Source organism: Sitodiplosis mosellana, unplaced genomic scaffold (genome assembly GCF_009176505.1).
Source record: "Sitodiplosis mosellana isolate CC-2019 unplaced genomic scaffold, AAFC_SMos_1.0 Smas_scaffold_6191, whole genome shotgun sequence".
Lineage (NCBI taxonomy): Eukaryota > Metazoa > Arthropoda > Insecta > Diptera > Cecidomyiidae > Sitodiplosis > Sitodiplosis mosellana.
In genome coordinates this window covers 6,001,052-6,027,713 of record NW_022601432.1, presented here as the reverse complement: position 1 = coordinate 6,027,713, position 26,662 = coordinate 6,001,052, and the positions used below count along the sequence as shown (strand labels likewise).

General features: G+C 35.6%; 1 protein-coding gene across 20 annotated transcripts; it reads left to right on the top strand.

Moving 5' to 3' along the window:
• Positions 1 to 1,370: 1,370 nt before the first annotated feature.
• On the top strand, positions 1,371 to 25,521 carry LOC129576560 (uncharacterized). 20 transcript variants are annotated; one of them, XM_055461793.1, is made up of 18 exons: positions 1,539 to 1,785; positions 1,932 to 1,970; positions 12,531 to 13,295; positions 13,373 to 13,519; positions 13,655 to 13,777; positions 17,590 to 17,691; positions 17,804 to 17,983; positions 18,062 to 18,138; positions 18,297 to 18,396; positions 18,475 to 18,976; positions 19,050 to 19,165; positions 20,493 to 20,930; positions 21,255 to 21,507; positions 21,694 to 21,750; positions 22,335 to 22,434; positions 23,001 to 23,108; positions 23,198 to 23,350; positions 23,693 to 24,203. In XM_055461793.1, the coding sequence occupies exons 3-18, from the start codon at positions 13,023 to 13,025 to the stop codon at positions 23,718 to 23,720; spliced, it is 2,757 nt and encodes a 918-aa protein (XP_055317768.1). In that variant the 5' UTR covers positions 1,539 to 1,785; positions 1,932 to 1,970; positions 12,531 to 13,022; the 3' UTR covers positions 23,721 to 24,203. The 20 variants fall into 20 exon arrangements, with proteins under 20 accessions (XP_055317765.1, XP_055317758.1, XP_055317767.1 ...); XM_055461788.1 differs by having other exon boundaries at positions 1,598 to 1,785; positions 22,278 to 22,434; XM_055461785.1 differs by lacking the exon at positions 23,693 to 24,203 and adding an exon at positions 24,883 to 25,521 and having other exon boundaries at positions 1,600 to 1,785; positions 22,278 to 22,434.
• The last annotated feature ends 1,141 nt before the right edge of the window (positions 25,522 to 26,662 follow it).

Sequence of the window (26,662 nt, the reverse complement as noted above, 5' to 3'; positions counted from 1 at the left end):
TAACTTGTCTTCTATTCCTATTTCTAACCCATGGAATATGTCATTGTAATCCTGCAGTCAACTCAACTCTTTCCAATAGAATGAAAAACAAAAATCTTTCGTCGTTTAACGGCGTATAAAAAAAATAGAGGACGCTTGTGGTTCGCTTTCCAAAGCAGTGCTTCTTAATTAGATGTATGATCAATGCAAAATCCAGTGATGGATAAACCTAGACAAAATGTATTAGCTTTAATTTTCCATCCATCCAGCGGAAGTAATCACGGTTATGAATAAATTATTTGCAATGCTATTGGAAATGGAAATGGAAATGGAGAGAGGGAATGCTGTGTGGCAAACAGTATCGATTAGCAATATTCGGCACAACGAATTGAAAATGAGATCAACGCAAATGATGTCATACAATATTAATTTGAATGTTATGGCCAAAAGGGGGAGAGCCAAAAACACGTGAGAACCACCACCATCTATCTGGTGCCTCCGTCTCGCTGCCGTCACCTTTCAATATTTATTTTCAAGTTCTTTATCATTGCAAATGAGCTTGAATAAAATTGCAGGTTTCGCAGCCGGCAACATTGTATTCGGTGAATTGGTAATGCAACATCGGCGGTAATCGCGGTAAAATTCATTCAACTTTATGAACGATGGAGTAAGAGAGAGAGAGAGAGAGACACACACAGGAAGATTGTGATAGTGTGGTATACCTTGTATCGTTAACGACACATCGACTTGGAGTGCTCTATTTAAATAGTATAGTATATACCGTATAAATTTGTATATAGAATTTTTTTTAGGGCTATTAAATTCATTCAGAGGTAAACAGACTATTTAAAAAAAAAGTAGCGGTACTGTACGCAATGCGCATGCATAAATAAGAGCGCCCGTTTCCAATACATACAATCGAATAAATGTCATTTCAACTCGTCGCAATAGAACGTTTGGTGCTAGTGCGCGCCACTTCTCTCGATTGTATGCGCGCACGATGTTGTAAATGTAAGTGTCGAATTTTTTATTATTATGAAATGCGACTATTTGGTCTTCGGTCATCAAATCACCAGAGCACTACCCGTTGTGTGTGAGTGATGAATGTGTATGGGTTTCAGAATTGGTCATACTGTTGTGTATGGTATGCGTTGAGTTTGAATGTTTACAATTCAAAGTAGCTGCATGTGCACCGTACACATAGCTGCTGGGTCTCTATTTTTTTCTCTATGTAGTAACATTCTACAGTGAACACACACATGAACTAATACATGCGCAATTGTGCGCTTACATTTTAGCTATTATTTCCATTATCTCATCATCAGTCGGTTGCTTCATCTTGCTCAACACCACTAAACTGGGCGATAGCGCTATTTCGCTCGCGTCGTATGCGCGCAATTATATTTCGAATCTGTGATACTGTTCGACGGGCTGGTGAATGTTGACTGTTTGCATTTGTGTTTAGACGAAACATACAATACAAAACACACAACCATACGAATTTACAACAAAGACAACGACGACGACGACGACAACAAAAAACACATGAAATTCAGAGGCAGCAACGGCGTCAGCGGCAGCGGTATCGCGCGTTTGGTTCGCTACTGTTTTGCTTGTGCATGTCATCGCGTTTCAGTTTCGATTTACATTTACTAGCGATCACATGTTGTTTGCGTGTAGAATTTTTCGTGCTATGAAGTGAAATTTGTAGTGAAGTGTTTTCAAGCATTTTACCAAAAAAAAATTTATTTCCATTTTTATTTTCATCGTACTAAAAGCCATCATCGAACGACAATAATCCTCTCGGTGTGTATCCAATTAAAACTCATATTTGTCATTCCGTAAATGGTCGTCAATCAAACAAAAATAAACGAAGACTTTTTATGGAAAAAACGTTGAAAGAACCAAAGGAAAATAATTTTTTTTTCTGCTTTCGTTTTGGTTTCGAGCAGACGTTGTCGAAGACGGAAAGCATCAGATGCCCAGATTGTGTACGAAATTATTTTTAGTTTTGATGCTTAACCAAAACGAATGCGAGCCAATGTTGTGCTTTACTTTGTATTTTGCCTTGATTCGAAGCACGACCGAAGTGTGTATATAGTGTGTGTCTTATATTATAATCGTATAATTTAATATAATTCGGATGTTTCTATATTTGTGATCGGGTATAGATCTAGAGAAATAGCGGCAGACAGAGAGGGACAGAACAGTCTATGTGTTATCTTCAGTCAGCCCGTTATTAATCTTTTGTCGAAATTGATTTTGGCTCTCGTCTACTACTCATTCTTCTTTTATCGCAATCGTGTAAATTCCGCAACTTCGTCTTATCGCGAAACAAAAACATTCTAAACGCCATCAAAACAAACACAGCAAGTTATATGAATGTCCCGTCAATTGGACTTTACGAACAGGCAAAGTGCAAATCGACAATTTTGTTTTCTTTTTTTTTTTGTTCAAAGTGATCGAAAAAGAACGAAATTTTCGTTTTCTACTTATTAGAATTTATGCAAAGTTTGAGTGTGTGTGTTTCGGTCACAGTTTGAGATATAATCGCTGCAAATATATTCGGAAAAGAAAAATAAAAAGAAAAGAAGAACAGAGAAAAAAAGCGTCGCCGAGCTGTTGCGACGAGCGTCTATCGAATAAAAGTGTGTATGAAATCCAGTCAGACGAACGAATAAAACGAAAGCGAATTAGAAATAACGAATTCTATAAAAACTGAAATGTCCTATAAGAATTTCGTGAGTGACGAACTGTTCGCATGTGTGTCCAACAATCCGTGGTGTGTCTAATGTTATTTTGTTGGGTTTCTCTATCTACTTCTTATGGTTCTCTTCAGTTCGTTGGACACGTGTGTATTCGCTCGATTCTTTTTGGCTCTCTGTAATCACATGCTTTTTTGGCGTCCGACTCTCAGTTTGAATTTCAGCGGAAAAACGCCACAAGTAACAATTCCCTAGATTTAACAATATGATTAGTCGCATCTTGATGGCAAGATAACAATCTTCTGATGCGACGAAGGCGGTGATACATAAAAAGAGAAAAAGAGATGCTGTTCGCTCAACGGTTGAGCCGCATTTTGAACGTGACATTTATTAAGCGCGGTTGAAAGAGCATTACAATCGTGTCCAGGAAACGAATAATCTGCCAACCATATGTATGCAACTGTGCGCTCTTACATAAATTACACTCTTCAGCACCACAAAAGCATGAACACATTAATTGTTTCCCAATTCGAAACAGATTTCCCTTTTTTTTCCTTTTTTTTCTTATTTTATTTTAAGAATTCTTTTGAATACTATTCTTGACAAACAATATGTGTGTGTGTGTGTGTGTGTATAGTGCGATTTTGTCGGCTTTAAATTAAGGCACTAAACTACGATGCGTAAACACACCATCGAAATGCTTTCACAATTGGCCCTCCGTCTTTCTTTCAGCCGCTCTCTCTCTCTCTCACTCGCTTCATCATTCGTGCCATCAATTTTAAGCAGTATGAACAAACAAACAGCAACAATAACAACAAAATGGAATCTATATGTGCAGCGATGATGATTTAAAATCCGAAACGAGCGAACGCTGAATGAAAACAAAGCAGAGCAATGCGCGAGAGGGAATCCAAGGGAAAAATAGAGAAAAAGAAGAAGACCGAATGAAATGAAATGAAAAAAGAAAGAGAAACGAGGCATACACTGTGCCTATCACACAATGTATGTTTTTTTTACATTGTATGCTATATCACTGATTTAATGCCATTTTAATAAATGCAGCCGTACGAATTGTGAACAATTTTTGTTTTTCCTTTCGTTCTTCGGTGAGTGAATGATACCTGTGAAGATAGCGTGGTATGTATAATGAATACCTCTTCGGTCTGTATTCGCCGCGTAATTATGTGAAAACATTTTCGAATTGCAAACAACACCAAGTACTCTAACTTCTATGTGTCTGAATTTGTTTCTATCTTTGTCTCGCCGTTTCTCCTTCTTTTGCATTCGCATTTAGAAGAAAAACAACCTCTCATCAACTTATCTGTGTGAAAAATGCATATATTGAGATATGAATATTCCGATAAGTTTTTACGCGCGCTGTTGTTACCTTGTATGTGTTGTTATTTTTGTTTGTTTCGTTTGCTCTCTGTGCATATGAAAAAAAATCCTCCGACGCACGGTGCAAACATGCATTTTCAAATGAGAACCGTCATGGGTCGTCATTTCGGTGAAGCATAGTCAAATCATCATTGGCATGGCGAATGAAGGAAAAAAAGTGAGAAAAAATGAAAGAATGAAAAAAATAAGTGTATAGGGCAAGAAAGGAATACATAAAACATTGCTCAAATATTGATTAAATGCGCACACATGCTCTTTCTCGCTACATTTTTTCTCTGTCGGCATGGTATCCCCTCGAATTGTTGTTGTTGTTGTTGTTGACTTCTTCTTTGCTTCATACATGCATGCATGTATTGATTCTATTACTAAATTCAACCATCGTCCGTATGCGTACGTCTACAAATTTCTGCGTGTGACTTTAGCTGTGTACAAACACAAGCCGGAGCGAGTGAGAGACAGAGTTGGTTGGTGTGCGTGCACCAAGATAGAAAATCGATGTTTACACATGTTGCCGTATTCAGCACACCGCTTATGCTCGACTATCATCCACTTTGTTTGCTAGCACCACCACCAATTTTCTTCTATCACCATCAACAGATATTCATCGTCTGCTTTGTTCGTTTTTGCACTTTGTAATGTCACTTGCACTCTTCGTTTTTATATTCGCTCTCTCTCTCTCTCACTCGGTTCTACTTTGAGTCGCCTACCGCATAGATGCTCCAATTGGCCAATGGAAATATGGAATGCACTTATAAATTTGCCGTGTTCGAAATGATTCCAGTGAAAATAAAAGCAATGCAACTACTTCGAATACAAAAGTACTTCGGAATGCAAGACTGATCTGATTTTCTACAGAAATTTTAAATTTAAAACTTGTAATTAATTTTAAACTACGAATGATTTCATTCGAAGCCGACCCAACCAGTGTATGGCGAACGATTGTATCCTGACTTCATAACAAATGAATGTTTATCACCACCGAACATTTTGTTTTTTCGGTGAAATTTCGGTGATATTACGTCAGTGGGAAAAATTTTTAATAAAAAATCATATTTACAATTTCATATTTGAACAAAAAAAAATCCTATCAAAATCGTCGCCCAACGTTTTATTTCAAGTTCAAGTGCAATTTTTCAAAGAGAAAGAAAACGAAAACATAACAAAGATTATGTGTGTATGTTTTTTTTTTGTTTCCTTCACCGCAATTTTGATGAGTGAAAAAAGCTCTAAACTAGACATGTTTTGCTCTGTTCAAGGCTATCAACAGCCATTCATTTTCATAGATGAGAATTCGAGTGTATTTCAAATGGTTGCAAGCATTCGAATGAAAAATAAAAACAAAACAAACCCATTTTAAATAAGATAGCTGCTCTGAGCCCATCAAGAAGAGGTCGGTAATTCAAATCCTCAATATATGCGCACGATTCTTTTTCTCTCTCACTACACATGGGTAGCATCTATCTCTCGCTCAGTGAAATGTGAGCATTCGATTGTTCAAATTAAATAAATGGAAAATGAAAACAATCGTCAAACGCTTTTGTTCTTAATCATTTTCAAAGTATCTCTTACCACAGGCCATAAAATAAATAAAAATTTATGGAAGAGACGAAGAGAGAAAGAGTGATAGGAATGAAAACAAAAACAAAAACAAAAACAAAAAGCAGACGAGAATTATAACAAAAACTTCTCCAATTGTCGGAAACATTTACACATGAGCTGCTGCTGCTGTTTTGTGTGTGTGTGTGGCAAAAGTAACACTTTGCTTAATAATTGACTACTAAATAAGAAAGACTCGGAAACCATTGGCACAGAGTCTTGGCTGGTTTTATTGTGCCGTAATCGAAAAGAGTCAAACTGTTGTTCGGTTGCACATCGAAAACTCCGGCCGATATTAAAACTCATTTTAAGTGTTTACTAAACACTTCAGTAAACAGTTTGGCATAAAAAGGAAATGTGAGCTGGTGCGTGTGTAGATCATTGAAATAAATCGGCATGAAAAATGTTTGTGTGTCGAAAATAGAGATAGAGCATCAAATACACAAGCACCGCAGTAAATGAGTGCGATTTTCTTCGAAAACTCAATTTAAGTAAGATAATAAAAATTAAACTGAAAATAACGGGAGTCGAATCGAGTTGTAGCACCAAACCAATTCAAATAGAAATCCGAATCGATTTCTAATTGTGTTGCGTTGCGTGCATACGTGTATTTGATTGAGTTGTTTTTGTCGGTGGCATTAGGTACAATGAGCGAGCCAACACATGAATTTGGTTATTGTTGTTATTGTATTGCACGTCTGCAGATAGGCGGTTCAAAATGGTATAAAATTACCACACATTTTAACACCTGTTAGCCAGTGACTGAACATATGTTGGTTAAATATCAATGTGGAAAAAGTACGTAAACTCATATTGAATTAAAATCGAGCAAAAAGACTACTCAAATCTTCTAATAGGCAACCAGCATGAATTCCGGATAGTTTTGCTGGCTCACACGGTATTTCCCAAATTTATCTGATGAGTTAGATCATTTTTTTCTATACAGATATTGCGTGATAAGGTCAGATAGAACAAAAAAGAAATCAAAAGCACTACCAAATGCGTCCACCATTTAATTACTTTGAGTGGTGAACCATTTTCTAAGGTGTTACGAGTGAGTTCTCTTTATTATGACGCCTTTTCGCTTCAGCGATGCTTTTGCCGTGTAATCCACCATGAACAACCTCTTTGAAGCAGCAGCACCACCACCACCACCAGCAGCAGCAACAACAACACAATATAGACCTAAATTAAATAAAATCAACGGCGACAACATCACAGCGTTGCTAAGCTGTCTAAGCGAAGCCGTGATTCAACCTTTATACATCTCATTTCTTTATGACCTTTTCATTCGTTTAGTTTGCGTTTTTTTTGAATGTAAATTTATTTATTGTTGTTTTTCCCTTATTATTCTGCGATGACAAAATGATAATGTACAATTTACTTGAAAATGTGATTTGTTAGCATTCAAAATACCTCATTCTATAAAGAGAAGATGTTATTGTCCGCGCGCTGTAAACAATTTCAAGTAATCGTTGGAATCCTTTGCGCGATCTTTCTCTCTCTCTCTCTCGTCGAAAATTTGTACCCACACAAAAGTGTCAGTGTGCGGCGCGTGCACACAAAGATATTTGAGCATCTCAAAAGCCGGTTGAATCAAACAAATCCGAATGTTGAACACGGAGAAACCACCAAAAAAAACTCATTCGCATATATGATAAATGATATTTCGTGCAAATGTGTTTATGTTGTGGCGTTTTTTTCCCTCTCCTCTCTTCGTTCATTTGCCATTTCGTTTTGGATATAGGCAAAGAAGCAAGAAAAAAAAACGTGAAACGAAAGAGAAAAGAAACAACGAAAAATGTGAAAAACGGAAAATAGAAACGCTATTTCTTTTAATATAATGATGACCTAATTCTATGGTGTCGTTCGGTAAAATTTTTGTTTGTGCAGCAGCAGCGGCGATTGCCAATGTGTTCATATGCTTGCGTTTGGTGTGTAAAATATCATTTTTATGCCCCTGTGATTCTTAACTACCTTCTTTCCTTTTTATTGACTGCGTGTGTGTGTGTGTGTGTGTACGTGAGCGCTGTGTGCGATCAATGCGATAACACATCTACATATATTAAAATGAATGGCGAGAATGAGAAAGAGAGTGAAAGAGAGTGAGAGAAATAGGTAGATTTTCAAACGAAATTCTAAGAAAACGAGTAATTTGAAGAGAGAAAAAACCGACTCGCAGTAATTACATGCCACTGTTGCAAATTAGTTTGAGAATCTCACAATATTGAATAAAAAAAAATTGATCGGGACCATGTAATTTGTGGTCTTTGATTGTGCATTATAATCGTATTGATAATGAATGGGGAAAGGCGAACGCAATTCACAATGAGCTCAATCAACAACTTCTTTCACCATTTCATTTCTATGAAAATCCTTGATTTATTTCACTCAAGTCACACAATTCATTTGATTTAATGATAATATGAGAGAAATAAAACGAAGAAATATATATCGCATTATGAGATGCGCGAGGATGCGCGTGCGTTATTTATTTGCATACATGCATTCAAGTTTCGTTTCGACAAATTAACACACAAACACTTTTCTTCATCCTCATCTTCAAATGTGTGTTTTTTGCTGTTTCTGATGATCGCTCAGCTTATTTTCTCTTCTTCTTCTTCTTCAGTTCACGTTTGTTTTTATCGGAATGAAATAAAAAAGTTAAGAATACACGGGAGCTGAGCAGAGAGAGAGAGAAAGAGCGCGCGCCCATGATTGAATAAAATTGAAAATGTGCATTTATTTTTAGCAGAGATCTCGGTTGGCTCTTCTGCGCTCCCTCTCTCTCTTTATCTCTCTCTCTCTCTCTCTCTCTCTCCCTCTATCTCGCATCGCAATAAGTTTATGTATATAGACGATAGTCCATGTTGTTGTCGCGCGCTCATAACACGACTAGACAAGGCTGAATGCGGTGAATTTTTTTTTCTTCGTTCACTTTTGACCAACGCTACATGAAAATTTTCGTTTGCGTCCGAATTTCGATATGGTCGCATGAAAAATTGCCAGTTTGAAGTAAGTAACTTATTTCACATCAAGAAAGACGAAGAATGGAAATGTTTGCAAACGAATTTTCAATGGCACTGTGGTTGTGGAGGCAGTGAACATTTTCACATTTTTATTCCATGAAAATAATGATTTAGTTGTATGGTTGCGATGGCATTCAAAACAACTGGCCAAACACACGTTCAATCGGCTTTATAGATCTGGTCACTTTACCTTCGCTTTGGGTATATCATTTTGATTGTATGAGGTCATACATTCACTTTGCTAATAAAACAAAGAGCACACACACATACACATATAATACAGATTTAGTAAAATTTTACGAATTTATATTCGAAGAGAAATACGAAGAAAAAAAAGAGCAATGGAAAGAACACTGACGAACAATGACAAACTTATACGATTTCCTCACTCAATGTTCACTCTTTTTTCCTATCTTTGCCATGACGTGTTACAAAATTTCGACAAAGAAGAAGAAGAAGAAGAAAAAACAAGCCGCGACTCTCATTGTTGTAACCATTTGAGCATTTAAATCATAAAAAAGAACAACCAGCAAAACGACAATAATGTCTATATGCAGATAAAGAACAAACCATGAGATAAATTACTAGTTTATGGTTTGTATATTTTATACGTTCCACTGTTTTACCGCGCTTCATTTATTAGGTCTCTTTCTCCCTCTCTCTCGCTCAGAACTTACTCGGTTCGTGGTGTAGTTGTGCGATTGTTTTATGGGTCTTGACATTCAACATGATTTCATGATGTCTTGTTCGTTATGTTAGTTTTTTTTTTAATGGTCGATATTGAAAAGAAAGTTGAGAGAGCGATATTACGGCCAATTTACCATGAATACAAGACTAATTTGTAAAGCGGTCTTAAGACTTAATGATTGTTACAATTTCTTGCCGTTTTATTCTTTATTTCAAGAAAAAACGAAAGCCTACTTCCCGTTATATTCTGGTAGCATTTCATAAAATGATTAACTAATTAGTTCGGATTGTATTCCATCTTAAATATCTATCTGCGAAAAAAAAACCAACATGAACGACAAACTTCGTGCATCTTTATGGAGCGATTTGCATCACGAACAACACAAGTGGTGCATTCATTTTTCCGAGCAAAAAAAAACACTTACGAATACTGCAACAGCGATTACACTCATTTAGTCATAGAGCAACACGTTTAGTAACGTTTTAAATTCCCATGAACACTGTATTTTCCTGCCCAAAAAAAAAGAGTGTTCCTCACTCGCACAGCGTGAATGAATGAAAACGGGTGCTGCAAGCACCTCTGGAATTTTTAATAGATATAATGATCGATTTTTATCGGTGCAATATTTTTATGTTTACCTCATTGTGTTTGGTGCGTAATAAAAGTTTCACAGGAAAAGAAAAACAGTTACAAAGTCTTAAAGCCATTTAACTCGTCTTTTATGTGTATTTGTTCAATTCAATCGCATTGATTCTATTGTAAGTGGATATCATGATATTCGCTAAACCGGTAAAAAGATTCCAAATATCGCCAGTCCAATGCATAAAATATAAATGAGAGCGCACAACTTGGCTAAATTGTTTTGTGCTTGTGATTGCCATTTAATACAATGATTTCACAAGTTTTGCGTTGCTCAAAGCGATGCGTCACGCCAGCTAAGCATACACTAACACACACACACACACACGCGCGCGCGAATACCTATTATTTGCAGAACGTTTCCACATAGTTCACATGAATTATCATTAGAATGAACGAAACAATCGAGTAACAAAGCACCGAACAACAATAACAAACAGTAAACCAACCAAAGACGGTTACGCTTGTTTTCACTTCGTCTGACGTGGCTAAGTGATGCACTTTGCTATGCATAATCAGCAATTATATCACTTAATTAGATGAGGCGCACATCAATTATTTGATACAATCTCTCCTGTTGATTGGTTTTCTTAAGGGCCAACTAAACATATCAAGAGAGAAATGCAGATTTTCAACTGAATTTACACTTGATTTTACTCACATAGCAGGGGTCGTATGCTGCTGTGCATTTGAAAAAGAAAAAAAAACGAAAATCGGAACGTGATCACATAAAAACTTTGCGGTTAAGTAAGTAGCTGCTGTTGTTATCCAAGAAAAAAAATGTGGCCTTCTTTCAATGTGACGCTTATTTTTTGGGTGGTATGGATTATAAGTATGGCAAATTGCAGCGTTTTTGTTGTTTTTGTTGCCAAAAACATATCTTCGATTCACATCTATATTGTGCCAAGTATTGAAAGTGGTGTGCTTCAACCACCATTCCGATGTGAAAGTGAGATTCAACTTCTTGGAATTTAAGTTTCATCGCAAACTAGATTCAATATCTCCTGCGTCTTCTTTCCATTGAATGAGATAATCAAGTCGAGAGGGAAAAGAAAAATCATGTCATAAATTTTATCGTTGCATTGATTCACTCAATCTGCCATTTTATGTTATAACACCGCACAGATATTGTGTTGCGCAAAAGTGTTTTCTCGACAATTTGAAGAGGAAAACGTTTGAGTAAATTGATACTCGAGCCAAAATTTGATGCCGATAAATTGTGTGGAATAAAATCACTTGAGAATGATGTCCCAATTTAAATCGACAATGGAGAAAGAGAGAGAGAGAGATATAGAAGGAGAGTAGCTATATACGTTGCGTGTAATCGATAACAGGAATATGTTTGGCATTCCAGCAAAAATGTGAGAGATCCGTTCCCAATATTGAGACATTTCGGCTCGGGCACATCGAAACATACAAAAGTGTTGTCACAATACAAACCGTGCTCTGAACGCAGATAAAAACCATTTTGACAATGTACCACTGATAATGCTCTCTAAATATGTGATTATCACACACGATTTGATCATTTCTCATAGCCAAAAAAAATCTTTACTTTGTTTGTCGCTTCAATGTCTAGTGTAATGTTCCATTACGCCGATAACAATCGTTAATTCATTAATTTGCGCTTAAAAGTAATATGCCCACTCTTTTATGGTTGGTTAAAATATTAATTCATTTTCTTTAATTAATCGGCCATGAAGATTTCGCCGACTTTTTTCTACGAATTCACCCTGCGCAGTGTTTGGCGGCGCATTCATTGACACTCGTTGATTCCATTATTGATTGTGAAATTGTTCGAGTGCTCGTTTTTATTTCCCAACCGCAATCGGAATTCGGAATTTATGCGTAAGCTACGGTATTTGTGTTATTTTTACTACGGCTTTGTAAATGTACTTTAATCTCGGAAAGTAAGAAGGAAGAAAAAAAACACAGACATGCACCGAGTGAGAATATCTTATCTTAGCTTGCTCAAGCCGAAATAGTAATAAGCCGTTTAAGCCATCTTCAGAATAAAAATGAATAAAATCTTATCGAGACAGGCGTATATAAACGCATACACACGAATAATTGGGCTAGAGCATGTTGAGTGCGAGACGCAAGTGGATCGCACTCATTCAATCGGCATTTAATGAATTATTTACTCGTTTTGCTGATTAAATTCGATTAGATATCCATATGAAGTGTTCGTGTGAACATCTGTTTTTTTTTCTATTACGACAGTGTCAATCAAAATAGAATTTGATTCAGCGAAGCATAAGAGTAAATAAATCGGATTTATATTCTTTCATTCTATTTCTATTCGGTGCTTCAAATGCGGTTGCCATTCGATATATTGTATAGTGGTTGAATTTTGGTTATTGATCGTGTACTTTCACACATTATTCAAAATGAATTATTCGCATCCTTTCAATGAGATAAATTATTTCATTATTGGACAAGTACTTTGTAAATGCTAATCATCATTGTTTTCCTTTTCTCCGAATTTTGTTACAGAGTTCAAACATAGAGAGAATAATCACCGTTCAGCCAATGTGTTCGCAATGAATCGGAAAATGAAACCGTAGAAGGAACAAACATACAATAAAAACGACTACGACGACGACGACACAACAAAAGACGACCCACGATCAACGACACATACACACACAAAAAAAAAACGACAAGCGATAAATCATCGATTGATTTTCAGCTGAGTCAGTGAACATTGTTACTTTATCATAAGCAACAGTACCCAGCGACTTGTGAGAATATATTCCGAATCACACCGATCGATCGTTCAAGTGAATACAACTAGTGAGCTAGTAGAACATTTATGAGCAATTGATCGAACGGGTAGAAAACAAATAGCAGAAGCTCCGAGCCAAAAACGAAAAAATAAAAATAAAACGGATAACAAAATAGAAGTAAAAGTGAATTAAGCAATGTTGAAGAGAATCAATCGATAAGGAGAATGTATAATACAAATTTCACAATCGGTGGTGAATAATGAGCGATCTTGCCGATCAAATCGACGATTACATATGCACATTTGATGCTGTTGGTGATTTAACAATGGACACATTAGCAATGTTTATATTTGGATGGGCCCTATTGGCTCTATTCTTATTGTGGCTGTGCAAATTTTTATACAATAAATATGTGAAAAAGGATGGTGGCGCAGGCGGTGCGGGTGTCGATTCAACTAAATACGGTATTAGCCCAAGCGAAAAGAATCGCCGTTCGGAATCGAAGGAATTATCGACCAGCAAAGATATTAAGGTAGGCAAAGTGTTTTCAATGTGGTTTTTTTGTTTGAAGCAACAAGTGTTGATGGTAAACATTGTTCTTGTGTGTAGGGTTTGGACTTGGCAGCAAAACCATTGGGTAAAATTGGTGTTGCCTCTCAAGCGCGTAAGCGTTTATCACGCAAAAGCCCTGGACCCGAACTTCGGAAAACATTACGCTCAATCCCACCGCCAACCAATGTCACCGGGCCTGAAACGGTTAGTTTGTGTTTGATTCTCGTTTTGCATAGACGGATATTTTGTTTTGTACATTTTGCTTCTCGAGCAAACTTGGCTTTGAGCTATAACGGTAGTCAGCATCAATCACACCAATCAATTTGTATTTAATTGCAGTCTTCAGTAGCATGGACGAGTCAGATATTCAGATGGCTGTACAGTGACTTGGTGATCGTCAATGATTTGTTGCAAACATGGGTTCAAGCACTCAACGATCACATGAAGAAAAATGCCGAAGAGGTAAGTGCCACAACATACTCATTGCACCGTCCGATACGATTCAATTTAAATCCATTTTGCATAATATGAATGAACGAAGTGTGAGCATTGGACATTCATGATGAAATCAGTGTTGTTGATTTGTAAAGAAATCGCGATGCAAAAAACAAATTATTTGATTTACCGCTGTTACCGGTGGTGTTTACCATCATACCGCCGCATACACACACACACAAATTACATTCGGAATGCGGTTGAGCAAATATGAATTAAATATTGTGTGTGTGTGTGTGTGTGCTATGCTCATGCACTTTGGATAAAACAAATATGGGCACAGCACATGTCTAGGCTTACATTTTTTTTTTCAAATCAGGTGTTTACTCTAGCAAAATATGACAGTGTTTCTCTTTTAAAAGGCCATTTGTTTACCTATCTCAACTTCTAAGAGGTGGCTGGATTTAGTCTGTTTATTTTTTTTACTTCTTTTCTATTTGATTTTTAATTCGAATCTTTTTGGTGTCATTCAACTCGAAATACGAACGACGAAAAGAAGAAAAGTACTAAGCCCCATAGATACACATATAATTATTGTTTGGAAAAGTGGCCGTTCAGCGAACAAACGCAACACGTCGCGTTCGTTATTTATAGCCGTAGTCGGTCCGAACCGTAATTTATTTGCATTTCCTCTATTTAGCTTCCAATTTAAATGGTCTTGTGTAATAGCGTGCAATCGACATAATTTTTTTACGCACTTTGGATCTCTTTTTTTTCTCTTTAAAGAAAACGCCTTTTAACTGCAATTCGGTGAAATCGGCAGCAAAATTCAGTGGAGCATTAGTCGTTTTTTTTTATATTGTTTTCTTCTTTAAATTTCGTGCGGTATGACGCTAAAGTGTTCGCCTTTTGAAATAGACAGAATGAAAATGGTTGTGTGGAGTTGAATATTGGAAAAAATAACGTGTGCGAAGACTGGTGATTTGTTGAAAAGACGTAGAAAAAATGTTCAGCGATTGTATGTGGTGCCGTGAGCCACGTCATTTTTATACTCATTCGCGGAATTGAATAGATTGATTTGGGCTTTGTGTGTCATTAGTTGACGACAATATTCAAAAATAGAAAATAAAGAAAACTTAATGACCGGCAATGTCATGGAATTTTGTAATAATGTCAAGCCATTCAATTCAATTGCGCGATGTGTCGTCGTTGTTGTTGTTGTTGTTGTTGTTGTAAGAAAATCATATTCATTCGAAAATCATTAAATTGTTATTATTCAGATATCAGCACCACCAAAACCACTAACACTACCACAACCAGCACATGTGATCACAACAAAAACTCTTCACAAAATTTGTATTATGCTAAACGTACATGATTAACTCATTGACAAACGAACAACTAATGAGCAACTATCAACTGTCGCATAGAAAATAGATTTTCAAGTACTCTCTCGCTCTCTCTCTCTCTCTCTCTCTCTCTCTCTCTCTCTGGAAGAGATTTAGCATTATCGAATTGAAAACAACAACAACAACAAAACTCAATAAAATGATTGATTCACATGTGATGAAATGATTTGAGAAAAAAACAATCAAAAGTCCATTTTGGATATTTTTCTGCTTTTTTCTTCAAAGCGAACAAACATTGTATGGCGAAAAAGATTTTTTGAATAATTTTCGGGGAAGTCAATCTAATACGTAACTATTTATGCATACCGAGTCGGTATTACCGACAAACTTTATCAACAAACGGAAATACGTTTGCGATGACTCAAGTAGAATATTGAATCATTTGTAGCATTTGTATGGATAAATACACACATTTAATTTTCTCAATGTGGTTGACACAGCAAATATTTTCCGTTATCGATGCAGAAATTTGAATTCAATTGATTTTATCCGCAATTCTTGTTTATTCATTTGATGACTGAACAGTAATATTTTCAAATTCAAACGACAACCAGCACATACGATCTGAATTCCGAAGCGATTCAGTTCAAAGTCTCAGTCTAAAAAAAAGGCAATTTAATAAGAAGCGGCGAATTATTCATACAGCCATTAACCCTATTGACCGCACAAACAATAGCAACTAAACGCCAAATCGACCATGTCGAGCGCTCTCTCTCTCTCTCTCTCTGTGTGTGTGTGTGTGTGCGTGTGTGTCTGTCTTCGCCACTATGACCGAATACTATTTTTAATTTTCATGCAAAAATATTTAAAATTATCTGCATTGACTAAATACACAATGAGCCAAAAGGCAGACGCAACGAGCAACAGCAGAAAAACGGTAGAAACATATAGTGTGCAATCCGCATGCGGTATATAATGTTTATGTGTCTATCGGTTTAGAGGCAATGAGAAAACAAAACACGACTTTTCACTTTCTCGCTCGATTCGACACTCCATCTGTGTTCCGAAATGTTTATCCGATTTGTTTTTCTCTCACTCTCGATATACCAACGCTGTTGGTATTTGTGAAACACGCGCGCGATGCAGTGTCCGAATGTATTTGTGCCATTTTTATTCTAAATTCTATCAAATTCGTACACGAAAAATTATCGATTTTTTTTTCATGATTTTTTTTTGTGTATATTTATGGAATTCTGAGGTCTAGTTGTTCAGAATCATTAGGTCTTAATCGACGTGCTAATCGTGCGACTTCGGCCAGCTTTAGCGGCATATGTGTGACAAAAAAACAATTCCTTTATCTCTGCCGTTTTTTTTCTTCGCACGAAAATAATCATGCCAGACTTAATCAATGATTGTTTACGTTCTATTTTAAACCCCGAAAAAAAATTACGATCATTCGATTCGTATAAAAATTGCGAGTGAAACGAAACGAGCAAGAAAAAAAAACACACACACATACACACCGAAACGAAGAGGCCGAGCCATAACATTTCAAATTCCATGAGGTTAACGATAATCAAAGTTTGTCAAAACAAAATAAGTAAACAGACGTCTGTATTTTTCGAATGCAATTATGTCAACTGCGAGCGCGACAGAGAGAAGAAAAAGATGTGTAAATTGCATGAATCAATTCGGTCTCGATTTTATGGAATATAAATCAAAGCAAACGAGGAATGTGATTGACAAGCGCTCGTCGTCGTCGTCATCGTCGTCGGCGGCGCATTGATAGCGCATAATTTGTGCTCTAAATATGATGTCATCACTGAGCTTTAATTAAATTAAATGGAAAAAAAATGTCAGGACAATCCTCAATATGCGACAACGAATCGTCTCTCTCTCGTTCTTTTTTCTACAGTTGGATTTTTACTGTCGGCCAAATATCAAGCGCCAATGTTGAAAGAAAAATACAATGACTCTTTTTTTTTTAAAAGCATGATCATCATTTTATATTCGAGCACTCGAATGACAAATGAAATTGGCTTTATTTGTCAACACACCGATAATTGGCAACGTTTTTCTTTATACGGATTCAGCGTTTAATGTCGACGAATCGATTTTAAAGTTATTTTTTCCCCTCCAATAAATCATCACAATGTTGTTGAGCGTAACCTCGACAGGAAAGAAAAATTATATTTCGATGGTTATTTTTCGCTTTTTCCAAATCAATGGCCCATCAAATCAATGAGACACCCCCACCTATTTGCGTTTGCTTCGACAAACGGTTCCTTTACGACAGTTTTGTCAGTGATATTGGCATCGATTGTACAGCTGAAGCGTTACCGTGTGTAGTGCGGCTCAACCTTGAATGAAAATTAATGATACATTACCGATACACCTTTCCTAAATATAGAAGTTTTCTGTTTCGAAAAAAACATGATAATAATCTTGACATTCGATTTGTTTCCGATTCGTGTGTTTCATATTTTTTAGAATGGAGTCGATATAGAAATTGTGCGTGTTTTACCAGAAAGCCCATCACCAAATTTGGCTAACATCTTCTGCAACAGCACCGAAACGGATCCCAGCGACATGGTAAGTTAGCACAATAATTGTCTGAATATCATTCACATTTTATTTACATTTTTTTTCTTTGAATTGCGATAAACAAAACGGGAAACAATTTGATGTTGTTGTGTTTTTGCAGACAATCACGTTGGACAGCGATGCGACGCCGGTGTTCCAAATCAAAGTTCATCGTCTCCGAGCTGGTAAAATGGAAACTTCTCACTATAAGGTCACTGTGTCACGATTGCGAGCACGTTTATCCATCAAGATCAGTTACACAACGCTGAAAGGAGAAATGATGGTTGAAGGCTATCCCGATGTAAGATATTTGAATCAAATTTTGGCTTTACTTTTGCCCGAATTTTTTTTGAGACCTAATTATCGAATTTGTTGACAGATCCGCATTGCCTTGAACAGCATTGGCGCCATCAAAACTGTGGACTTAGACGAAAAACAGTTACAAGAATCCGTTAGGTAAACACATTTCAGCACATGAATTCAATTTCAATTGAAATGAAGTGAAAGAAAGTTTTCCGTAGAAATTGAGAAAATTTAAATTTCTTTCTGATTTCTTCAACTCTTTGGAAAATTGAACAAATTATCTGAAATTGTCTGCTTATTCAATTATTTAGTAATATTTTGGCATCTGCGATCCGTCTTTGTGTATACCCAATTGACTTCTCCATCTACGCGGCCTGCCCACGAGCACATGAAGATAGTCGAGAATTGAGTGTAAGTTCCATATGATTGATTGATTAAGACTGTCGAACACAAATATTGATATCAATTCTATTTCATTTTGGCAAACAGTACGACTTGGATCGATTGAACAATAGTTCATCGTCGTCATTGCAAGGGGTATCGTCTGGTCGTCGTTTATTGGTGAAAGTGGTGAAAGGTGAAGGGCTTGTGCATGCCACCGATCCATTCTGTATCATTGAAATGGATGAACCGCAGCAGAAGAATCAAACTGGAGCCCGTCAAGGCACAAACCCATATTGGGATGAGCACTTCCTATTCGAATTGTCACCGTCATCAGCTGAAATTCTATTTGAAGTATACGATCGGAATCCAACCGGTATTGATGAGCCACCGAAATTCCTTGGCCTTGGTTTGGTCGGTGTTGATGAGTTGGCCGTTGGTCCGGCATCATCGCAAATTTTAGCACTGCAACCAAGACCATACGAAAGTGATGATGTTTCAGGAGCGATCACCGTCGAATTCGTATTCATCGAAGGTGCTGAGGTGCCATGTGGTCGACGTCCATATAAAATGAAAGAAGCTCTAAAGATCAGCAATACACAACCAAATGGTAATTACCGAATAGAAACTCATTATGCGTGCGCACAATTCGATTGAGCTTTGCAAATTAATTTCAATTTTAGGTGTTCAAAATGGAGGCGATTTGGCTGATACTGCAATTCGGGCACTGGAAGGCGGTGCTTTGTCCTACAATGGCAATCCAAGCAAGAGCACACTCATAATCCACAGTGTTCAACGGGTAAGAATATGATGAAACATTTCACACGTGTCTCTTTCGATAAGATCTGGTAGTCAGACTTTGATAAGGATTAAAGACGAAATTTCCAATGAGAAAAATGTCCCACTTGTGCCTCAGTTGTATCGATGTCTCCCATTTATCCATCTTTTCTACAAACTGTCGTAGAATTTAAGCGTAGAAAATTCCATTCAGTTGCCTAAATGCGTTTCCATCCTTCATTTAGATATTTAGTTTAATAGAATATCTTGTAAAAAACGCCAACTCTTCACAATGCAGAACAAAGTGTAATTGATTTTGTTTTTTGGCCTTTTCTATCTCTTCTGTGTCATGTTGTCTTTTTTTTGTTGTTACCATTTAATAAAATCCAACTGACTGACTACACAAACTCACAATCGGCAAAACAATTCCATTCATTCCATTGGCGATCAAAATTAAATCATTTATAAATCATTCAGAAGCGACCACCGAGAAAGCGTAAACCTAAGCTTGCTAAAGTTGCACCGCCGGACCCAAAAAAATTGTTTAGTCTAGAAATTTTTTAGGAAATTTTGTTTTTCTGATAAAATGCAGCAAAAATCTATTTTCCATGCTAAAACAAAACAGTCAAGACCTTCACGGTCACGAAGTATTGACATTATTCAATGAAATAAAATATATCTCAATTAAACCCGACCAACAATAGTGAAATCAATCATTTCATGCGCGGTGGCTGACTTTTATCACGTCTAACTGTCTACCCGTATCTGTTCAATCCGAAATCCGGCTGCATGGTTAGAAAAATTCTTCGTACATTTTCAAAAAAACAAAATGAAAAACCTAATTTTTTTAATTGGCTGATAAAAATAGTAATTTTTGCATTTTTGTTCCCGATAACACACATCCGTTCCTTTACCATATGTATATCAATTATTGTCATTGGTGCGTACGTGTTGTATGCATGTATTAAGCAGGACAAAGAACAGCCCCACTTTTACCGGGTAATTACAATCGATTAACGTAGTCGTTGTTCTATGACTCAATTAAGAATGAATCATTTTTTATTTCGTTGTCGCTATTTTGCGTGAGAGTTTAACTCAAAAGTAAACAAAAATGATAATAACATAACATGCATTTAGATCATTTGTTTTGCTCTAAAAAACCCATTAGTAGATCAATTCATGCCACTCACCATGCGTTTTCTCGTCTTCTTTTTTTTTATATAACTGCTTGAATGCTAACCAAAAATCGGAACCATCAACCTTGCACACGAATTATGTTAATTCAAAAATAAAAATGATAAACTAACAAACTGAAATCGAAACCAAAAACCCAACATTTCGGCGCTCAGGTGGAATTGAACAGCGATGGAAAGATTCAACTAGAGGAAACGATTAACGAGTCGATCATCAATGGTAATGCAAATACAACGGCAAATGTTAGTGACAGCACATTCGATGACAGCAAGAATGTGACACAAGCATCGGATAAAACGGATGCATCCGATAAGGAAGGCGAACCAACGGCAGCCGTTCTATCGATTGATGACCCGGAAAGTGGCGAAATTTATAAAAATCACCTAATTAGTAATAATATTAACAATAACCACATCCCAAGCAAGACCGATAACCAATCGGCTGATGCCAAAATTGATGCACCAAACATCACTGCCGATGCCAACGGCAACAGCACCAACAACAAAACCAACGATGCAAATGGTGATGTGGTTAACAATGATAGTGATAATAAGCGCCTTTTTAACAATTCAAACACTGATGCTGCTAATGCGGTAGGTTAACAACTCAACAATCCATTTTTTTTTTCTTTTACTTTCGTTGTGCCCATTCTTGTAATTCACCTCCCATACGAAACACATACATGAACAAAATTGATGGCTTAGAAAAAACGTATTTTATTTTTGCATTCGCTGGGCCTAAATATTTGTGATTTTGTTCGTTTCCAATCGAAAATACAAAATAGGATAAACATTATTCACAAACTATCCAGCGATTCATTAGCTTTCAACTCAATCAATTCGTTAAATGGAAGAGAAAAAAAAAATCGGTTTTGATTGTTACTATTTTTTTTCTCTCAATTTGGTATCATTACAAAGCCGAGTGAACCGCTTGCACAGTCATCGCCGATCACTAATTACACTGGCTATCAAAATGGCAATGGTAATTATGCAACGACAAATGATGCCAACCAGTCGACAGATCCAGAGGCGGATGGGCTCGAACGTGGACGCTCACGCAAAAAGCGTGACTTCTTCGGCACACTGAAGCGGCGGTTGGGCCGCTCGAAGAGCCGCGCCAAATCGCTTGAACGCCAAGGTGCCGTTCCAATTGATGCAAACAATCCAAATGGTAAGACACACACTTTTTGTTGTTGTTTAAAAATGTGAAACCCATTTAGAAACTCGGCACATTTGGATCCTTAAAATGCACATGAAACAAATAAAAAAAAAAATTGGCTATAGGTATTTCCCTCTTGTATTTGTTTGTCGACCATTACAAAATGTGTAACCGAGAAAATTATTGTGTGAATTGTAGATTCAAATGCATTGGCTAATAGTATCAGTGGTGGTATCGCGTCAAACACATCAACCGGTAATTACAATATTTTTGTTTTAGTTTCGATTTTATTTTAGTTTTAATTTTAACTAGCTCATATAATTAATTGATTTAGTTTCATTTCTCAATATATCTAAAATCAAATTCTTTTCTATCTATTTGATGGAATGATGCCGTACATTTTGCATTTTGACTGTTTCAATGGTCATCTTACTCAATTGTACGCCATTCATTGACTGTCCTATATTCTTCCTTCCGCTTTTAGCTTTTCAATTTAAATAAATATGAACCATCATTTGTAAGTAGATTGTAACGATATACTTTTTTTTCCTTTTCTTTAATTTTTTTCTTTTCTTTTTACGATTTTTCTTTTCGTTATCCCAACTTTAATTTTTGGTACATTTCGTTCTCGTATTCGGTTGTTGCTCACGGTGTTGTGTAAAACGTTTGAAATACAAACAAAATCATACCAAACATACCATATCTACGATAATGACACATGAACAACATCATCATAAAAACAAAAACACTTCAAAAATAAAAAATAAAAAATGCCCAAAAAGGTCCACGATTAGTAGTGTCTCCTTCATTCGATCAATCACGTCGATCCTCACTTTCAGAATCTTCTGCTATCTCGGGATTTTCCAGCGCCAGCGCTAGGACATTTGTACACGAAGCGTCAACACTGGTACTTGAAACGATAGAAAACGGCGTGAAACGGTAATTAATTTTGTACACATTTTTCACTCATAATTTATATTTTTGAGAAATTCATTTAGACATTTGTAATTTTCAATTGACACCCATAGAGCAAGAGTCAAACTGATGTGGTTTTTTTTCTTCACTATAACTAAGACAGAAAAAAAACGTTGAGCCAGAAAAAGACAAATAAAGTTCCAAGCAAAAGAGACACAACTCAGCATTGAGCGGAAAAGACTTTTTTTTCACTTTTCTCGTTACTGTAAAAACATAACAATTAGATTTCTTTGGCATATTTGAAGATTTCTCGATGTTCCATCTAATCGTTACCACTTTACAGTATCAAGAAAAGTGCAAAAAGCATTTTTTCCACCCAATGCTGAGTTGTGTCTCTTTTGCTCAACATTTTTTTTGTCTCTTTTTTTCCTCAAAGTTTTTTTCCGTCTCAGTTATAGAAAAAGAACTCATAAGTGTTTCTTGATGAGTATAAATTTATTTTTGGCGAAAAAGTATTAATCCAGAGAAAAAGAATTCAGTGCAAAACAACGTATAAAATTAAATCCCTGTGTTTATTTATTCAATTGTAGGCACTTCTTGGTTCCCCTCTCGATAGCACAAAGACCGAGATGGCGACGCAAGGGTACGAAACTGCACATTTACAACGATCACACGTTTTTAGCGAAACACTTGAGCGGGTGAGTGTCCAAAGGCTTATTATGTTCATATTTGGAAATTCAAACATATAAACTCATTGACAAAAATACTAATTCGTGTCATTTCACAGTGGCTTATTATGTGATGTATGTAATCGTTCGATACCGAGACGCCCAGGAAAACAGGGCTATGAATGCAGAGACTGCAAATTCAAATGTCATAAACAATGCCACGTGCGAACACCTCAAGCCTGTACCAATCCAACAGTTTTGTCCATGGAACTGTAAGAATTTGTTTATGTTGTTTTATCTCCGAGCAAATGCAATTTCGAATTATTATTATTTTTTAATTTTAACAATTCTTTTCGTACATTTTTTTTTGCTTTTTCCATAATTCGAATTTAAGTTGTATTTATTGCCTATTAAGCTATGGGTTTAATCTAGCCAACCGAAGAAAAAAAAAACAGAATTAGACGGAACCAATTTCTATTGACTTCCAAATATTATTTTTTTCTCGAAATTATCGGACACAAACAAAATTTTAAATTCAACTGAACTGTATTTTATCTGATTTTAATTTTTCTTTCTTTTCTCTCTTAAATCAAAACTTAACTTACTTTCCAAAGGTCAACGTTGCCCACACTGCCTGAGTAACATCTCTAGCAAAAGTAAACGAAAAATTTAAATGTTCATACCGACGATCGGCGAAAAGTTCATAAAGCCAAACAACCATCCAAACTAAAGCAAAGAAACAAATCTCTTCTCTCTTTTATTTTACACTCGAACAAAAACGGAACACGTACGTTAAGCGCAACATTAATTTTTGTATGCTATGAAGAAAGTATAGACAAATTTATCATGACATAACATACACATGCAAATACGCTTCGAAACAATGGCTACAATGTAAAAAAAATGTAAATGGATATTCAATCGATTCGCATCAGAATAGAAAAGAAAAATTAAGCAATTGGGTTAAGGCATTTGTATGTAATATTGGAACCATTTTCGTATTCCCACTGCGTGGGTGCGCGCGTCAAATATTCGATACTTCACTTTTTTAGATATCAAACAAAACTGTCCTTTTCATCCAACAATCGGTTAAATGAGCCTATTTAACAAAAAAAAAACATAAAAGCAAATGTCAAAAGCACACAGACTTTTTTGGGGGTAAGCTTATCAAACGGTTTTCTTTTCCTCGCTTATTCGCGTTCGATTTATTCGACTAACCATTTAACCATTCACATTAATAGTTTTCTTTAAAGCAATTTTATTTGCCCGGTGGACAATTGAAAAGAGGCACTAACCATTTGCATGGCTAATACAATTCACTCGCAATTCCTCATTTATTTTCGATTAAGACATTTATTTGTTTAACAAACTAACAGAAATTTGCAACAATTGCACAATTTAACAAAACTAATGAACTCAAAAATTCGTATTTAATTTGGTGATGAGCATTTGTACTAACTCTAAAACTATTTCATCGGCTATTGACCGAATCAAATTAATTTGATAAATTAACACAACAACTAAAATCAATTAAGGCCAACTTTTCTACCCAATTTAGTTGAGATTATGCGTTGTTTTAATGTAACTATAAAGGTTTAGTCAATTAGATGGGAAAATGCAACTTTCTCACAGCACTTGAAAACAATTTAATTAAGTGCGTTGTCAAAAGCTAACATCCACAATTTAATTTTGTATATAATACTCTTCTTGTTATCCATTCCTCCATTCCAAACACACACGCACTCTCGGTGTGAATAATTTAATTTTCTCTTTAACGTCACTGATGGATTATTTCTTTTTTTAGGTCAAAATTGAACAGTGCTGCAGGCGATCGAAGCATCCGAAAATTATAAGTAGGCATCACACACACACAATATCACAGTCGGCAAAACCAAAGCTGTACCAACATTGTCCGCCTGATTGAGTATATCTGGACACACTTAACATTTAAGCAGAATTTTAACACACGCATTTAATTCATTGTGTGCTCTCCCATATGAGTTTTTAATTTGTATTTCACTTTTTCGATATTCGTTCCTTATTTCTTGGTCGGTTATTGTATACATATATATTCATATATATTTCAATTTAATTTTTTGTATTTTCTGTTTTTGTTTTGCAAGTCAGCAAAATTAAAGATTTTCTATCATTTGTTATTATGGTTTAAATGATTTTTTTTCGTTCGTTCGTTCTTTTATTTTGTGTATTTGAAATTTGTAAATTTTTCTTTTATTGAGAAATGACTTTATTTTCACGATCTTTTTGATCACATATTTTCTGTTTGTTTTGAATTGAGAATTTGTAAAAAAAAAATGAAATAACGTTTTACAAAAAAAAATACCATTGCAATAAATAAGGTAAATATGTAGTTAAATGAAATGTTAAGCGATGAAAGCAAATAAATTTCATTAGCCAAATTAAATTGATTGCAAAATAGGAAGCCGATGTCTTGTGTTGGTTTTTTCTTCTTCTAAAGAGAACAAATGGCTTTCCAATCAAATGACAATTATTGAGCAATGTCGTATATTTATCACATTTTTTTGTTTCTGAACCAATAATTTCGAATGCCCGCTTCAAAATTGGATACACGCATAACAATAGTGTTTCTCCTCAGTTTTCTATTTACAAATGACAAAATGTAAGAAAAAATTGTTCTAAATACCATTTACTCTTTTGAAAGGAAAAAAAAAAGAAAAGAAAATTGCCCACAATCTCATGGAATTTCGACGATTTTGCAATGACAATGGACATTGACAATTTTATACAAAGAAATAACGACAGCTATCTACCATATATTAAAAATACAGAGCAGATATATATAAATTTATTTGATAGTTAGGTGATTTTATGATTAAACTGTAAACGTTAAGATTGTCTAAACAAAAACATAAACAACTAGAGTTGACGGATCATTTTGTGTACTGGTCGTTTTTAAAAAAAAAATGCAATTCATAAACTATTCAACCGTAAATTGATGTGTAATTCGTTCTCTTTTTTTAATTATTATTTTTAAATGTGCAAATTGTAAGCGGTTTCAAACCAATCCGGCACGTTCATTAATCGTACTGTCCACGTATTTAAGGCGGCTTCATTGTCCAACAAGATATTTTATAATACCGTGAATTAAATGAAATTAATTATGATGATGAAATGTGTTTTATTTTCGTGTAAATTTATCCATTACTTGTTTCGTGTATCAATTTGGGTTTAGCTGGTTTTTTAGTCAAACAGAAAATGCAGGATAATTGAAAAGGTTTCTTATGGTCATGATCGTCAATGATTCTTATGGAAATTTTCACGAATATCGGTTACAATATCAATCTTGTATCTTTGGGATTAAGACCATACATGTTTTCAACTATTTCTGTTACAGTCAATTTATGATCCTCGGGATAAAGTTATTGATTAAAATATTAAATTATGAATTTTTATTCAAAACAGGCTAAGATTTTAATTTCCCTCCACATTGACCATTCACAGAGAAAAAAAAATTATTCTTCATGCACAATCGATATGGATTAGCCGGGAATCTGAACAAACGAAATGTGATTTCACCGCAAAAAAGAAACAGAAAATAATCCGTT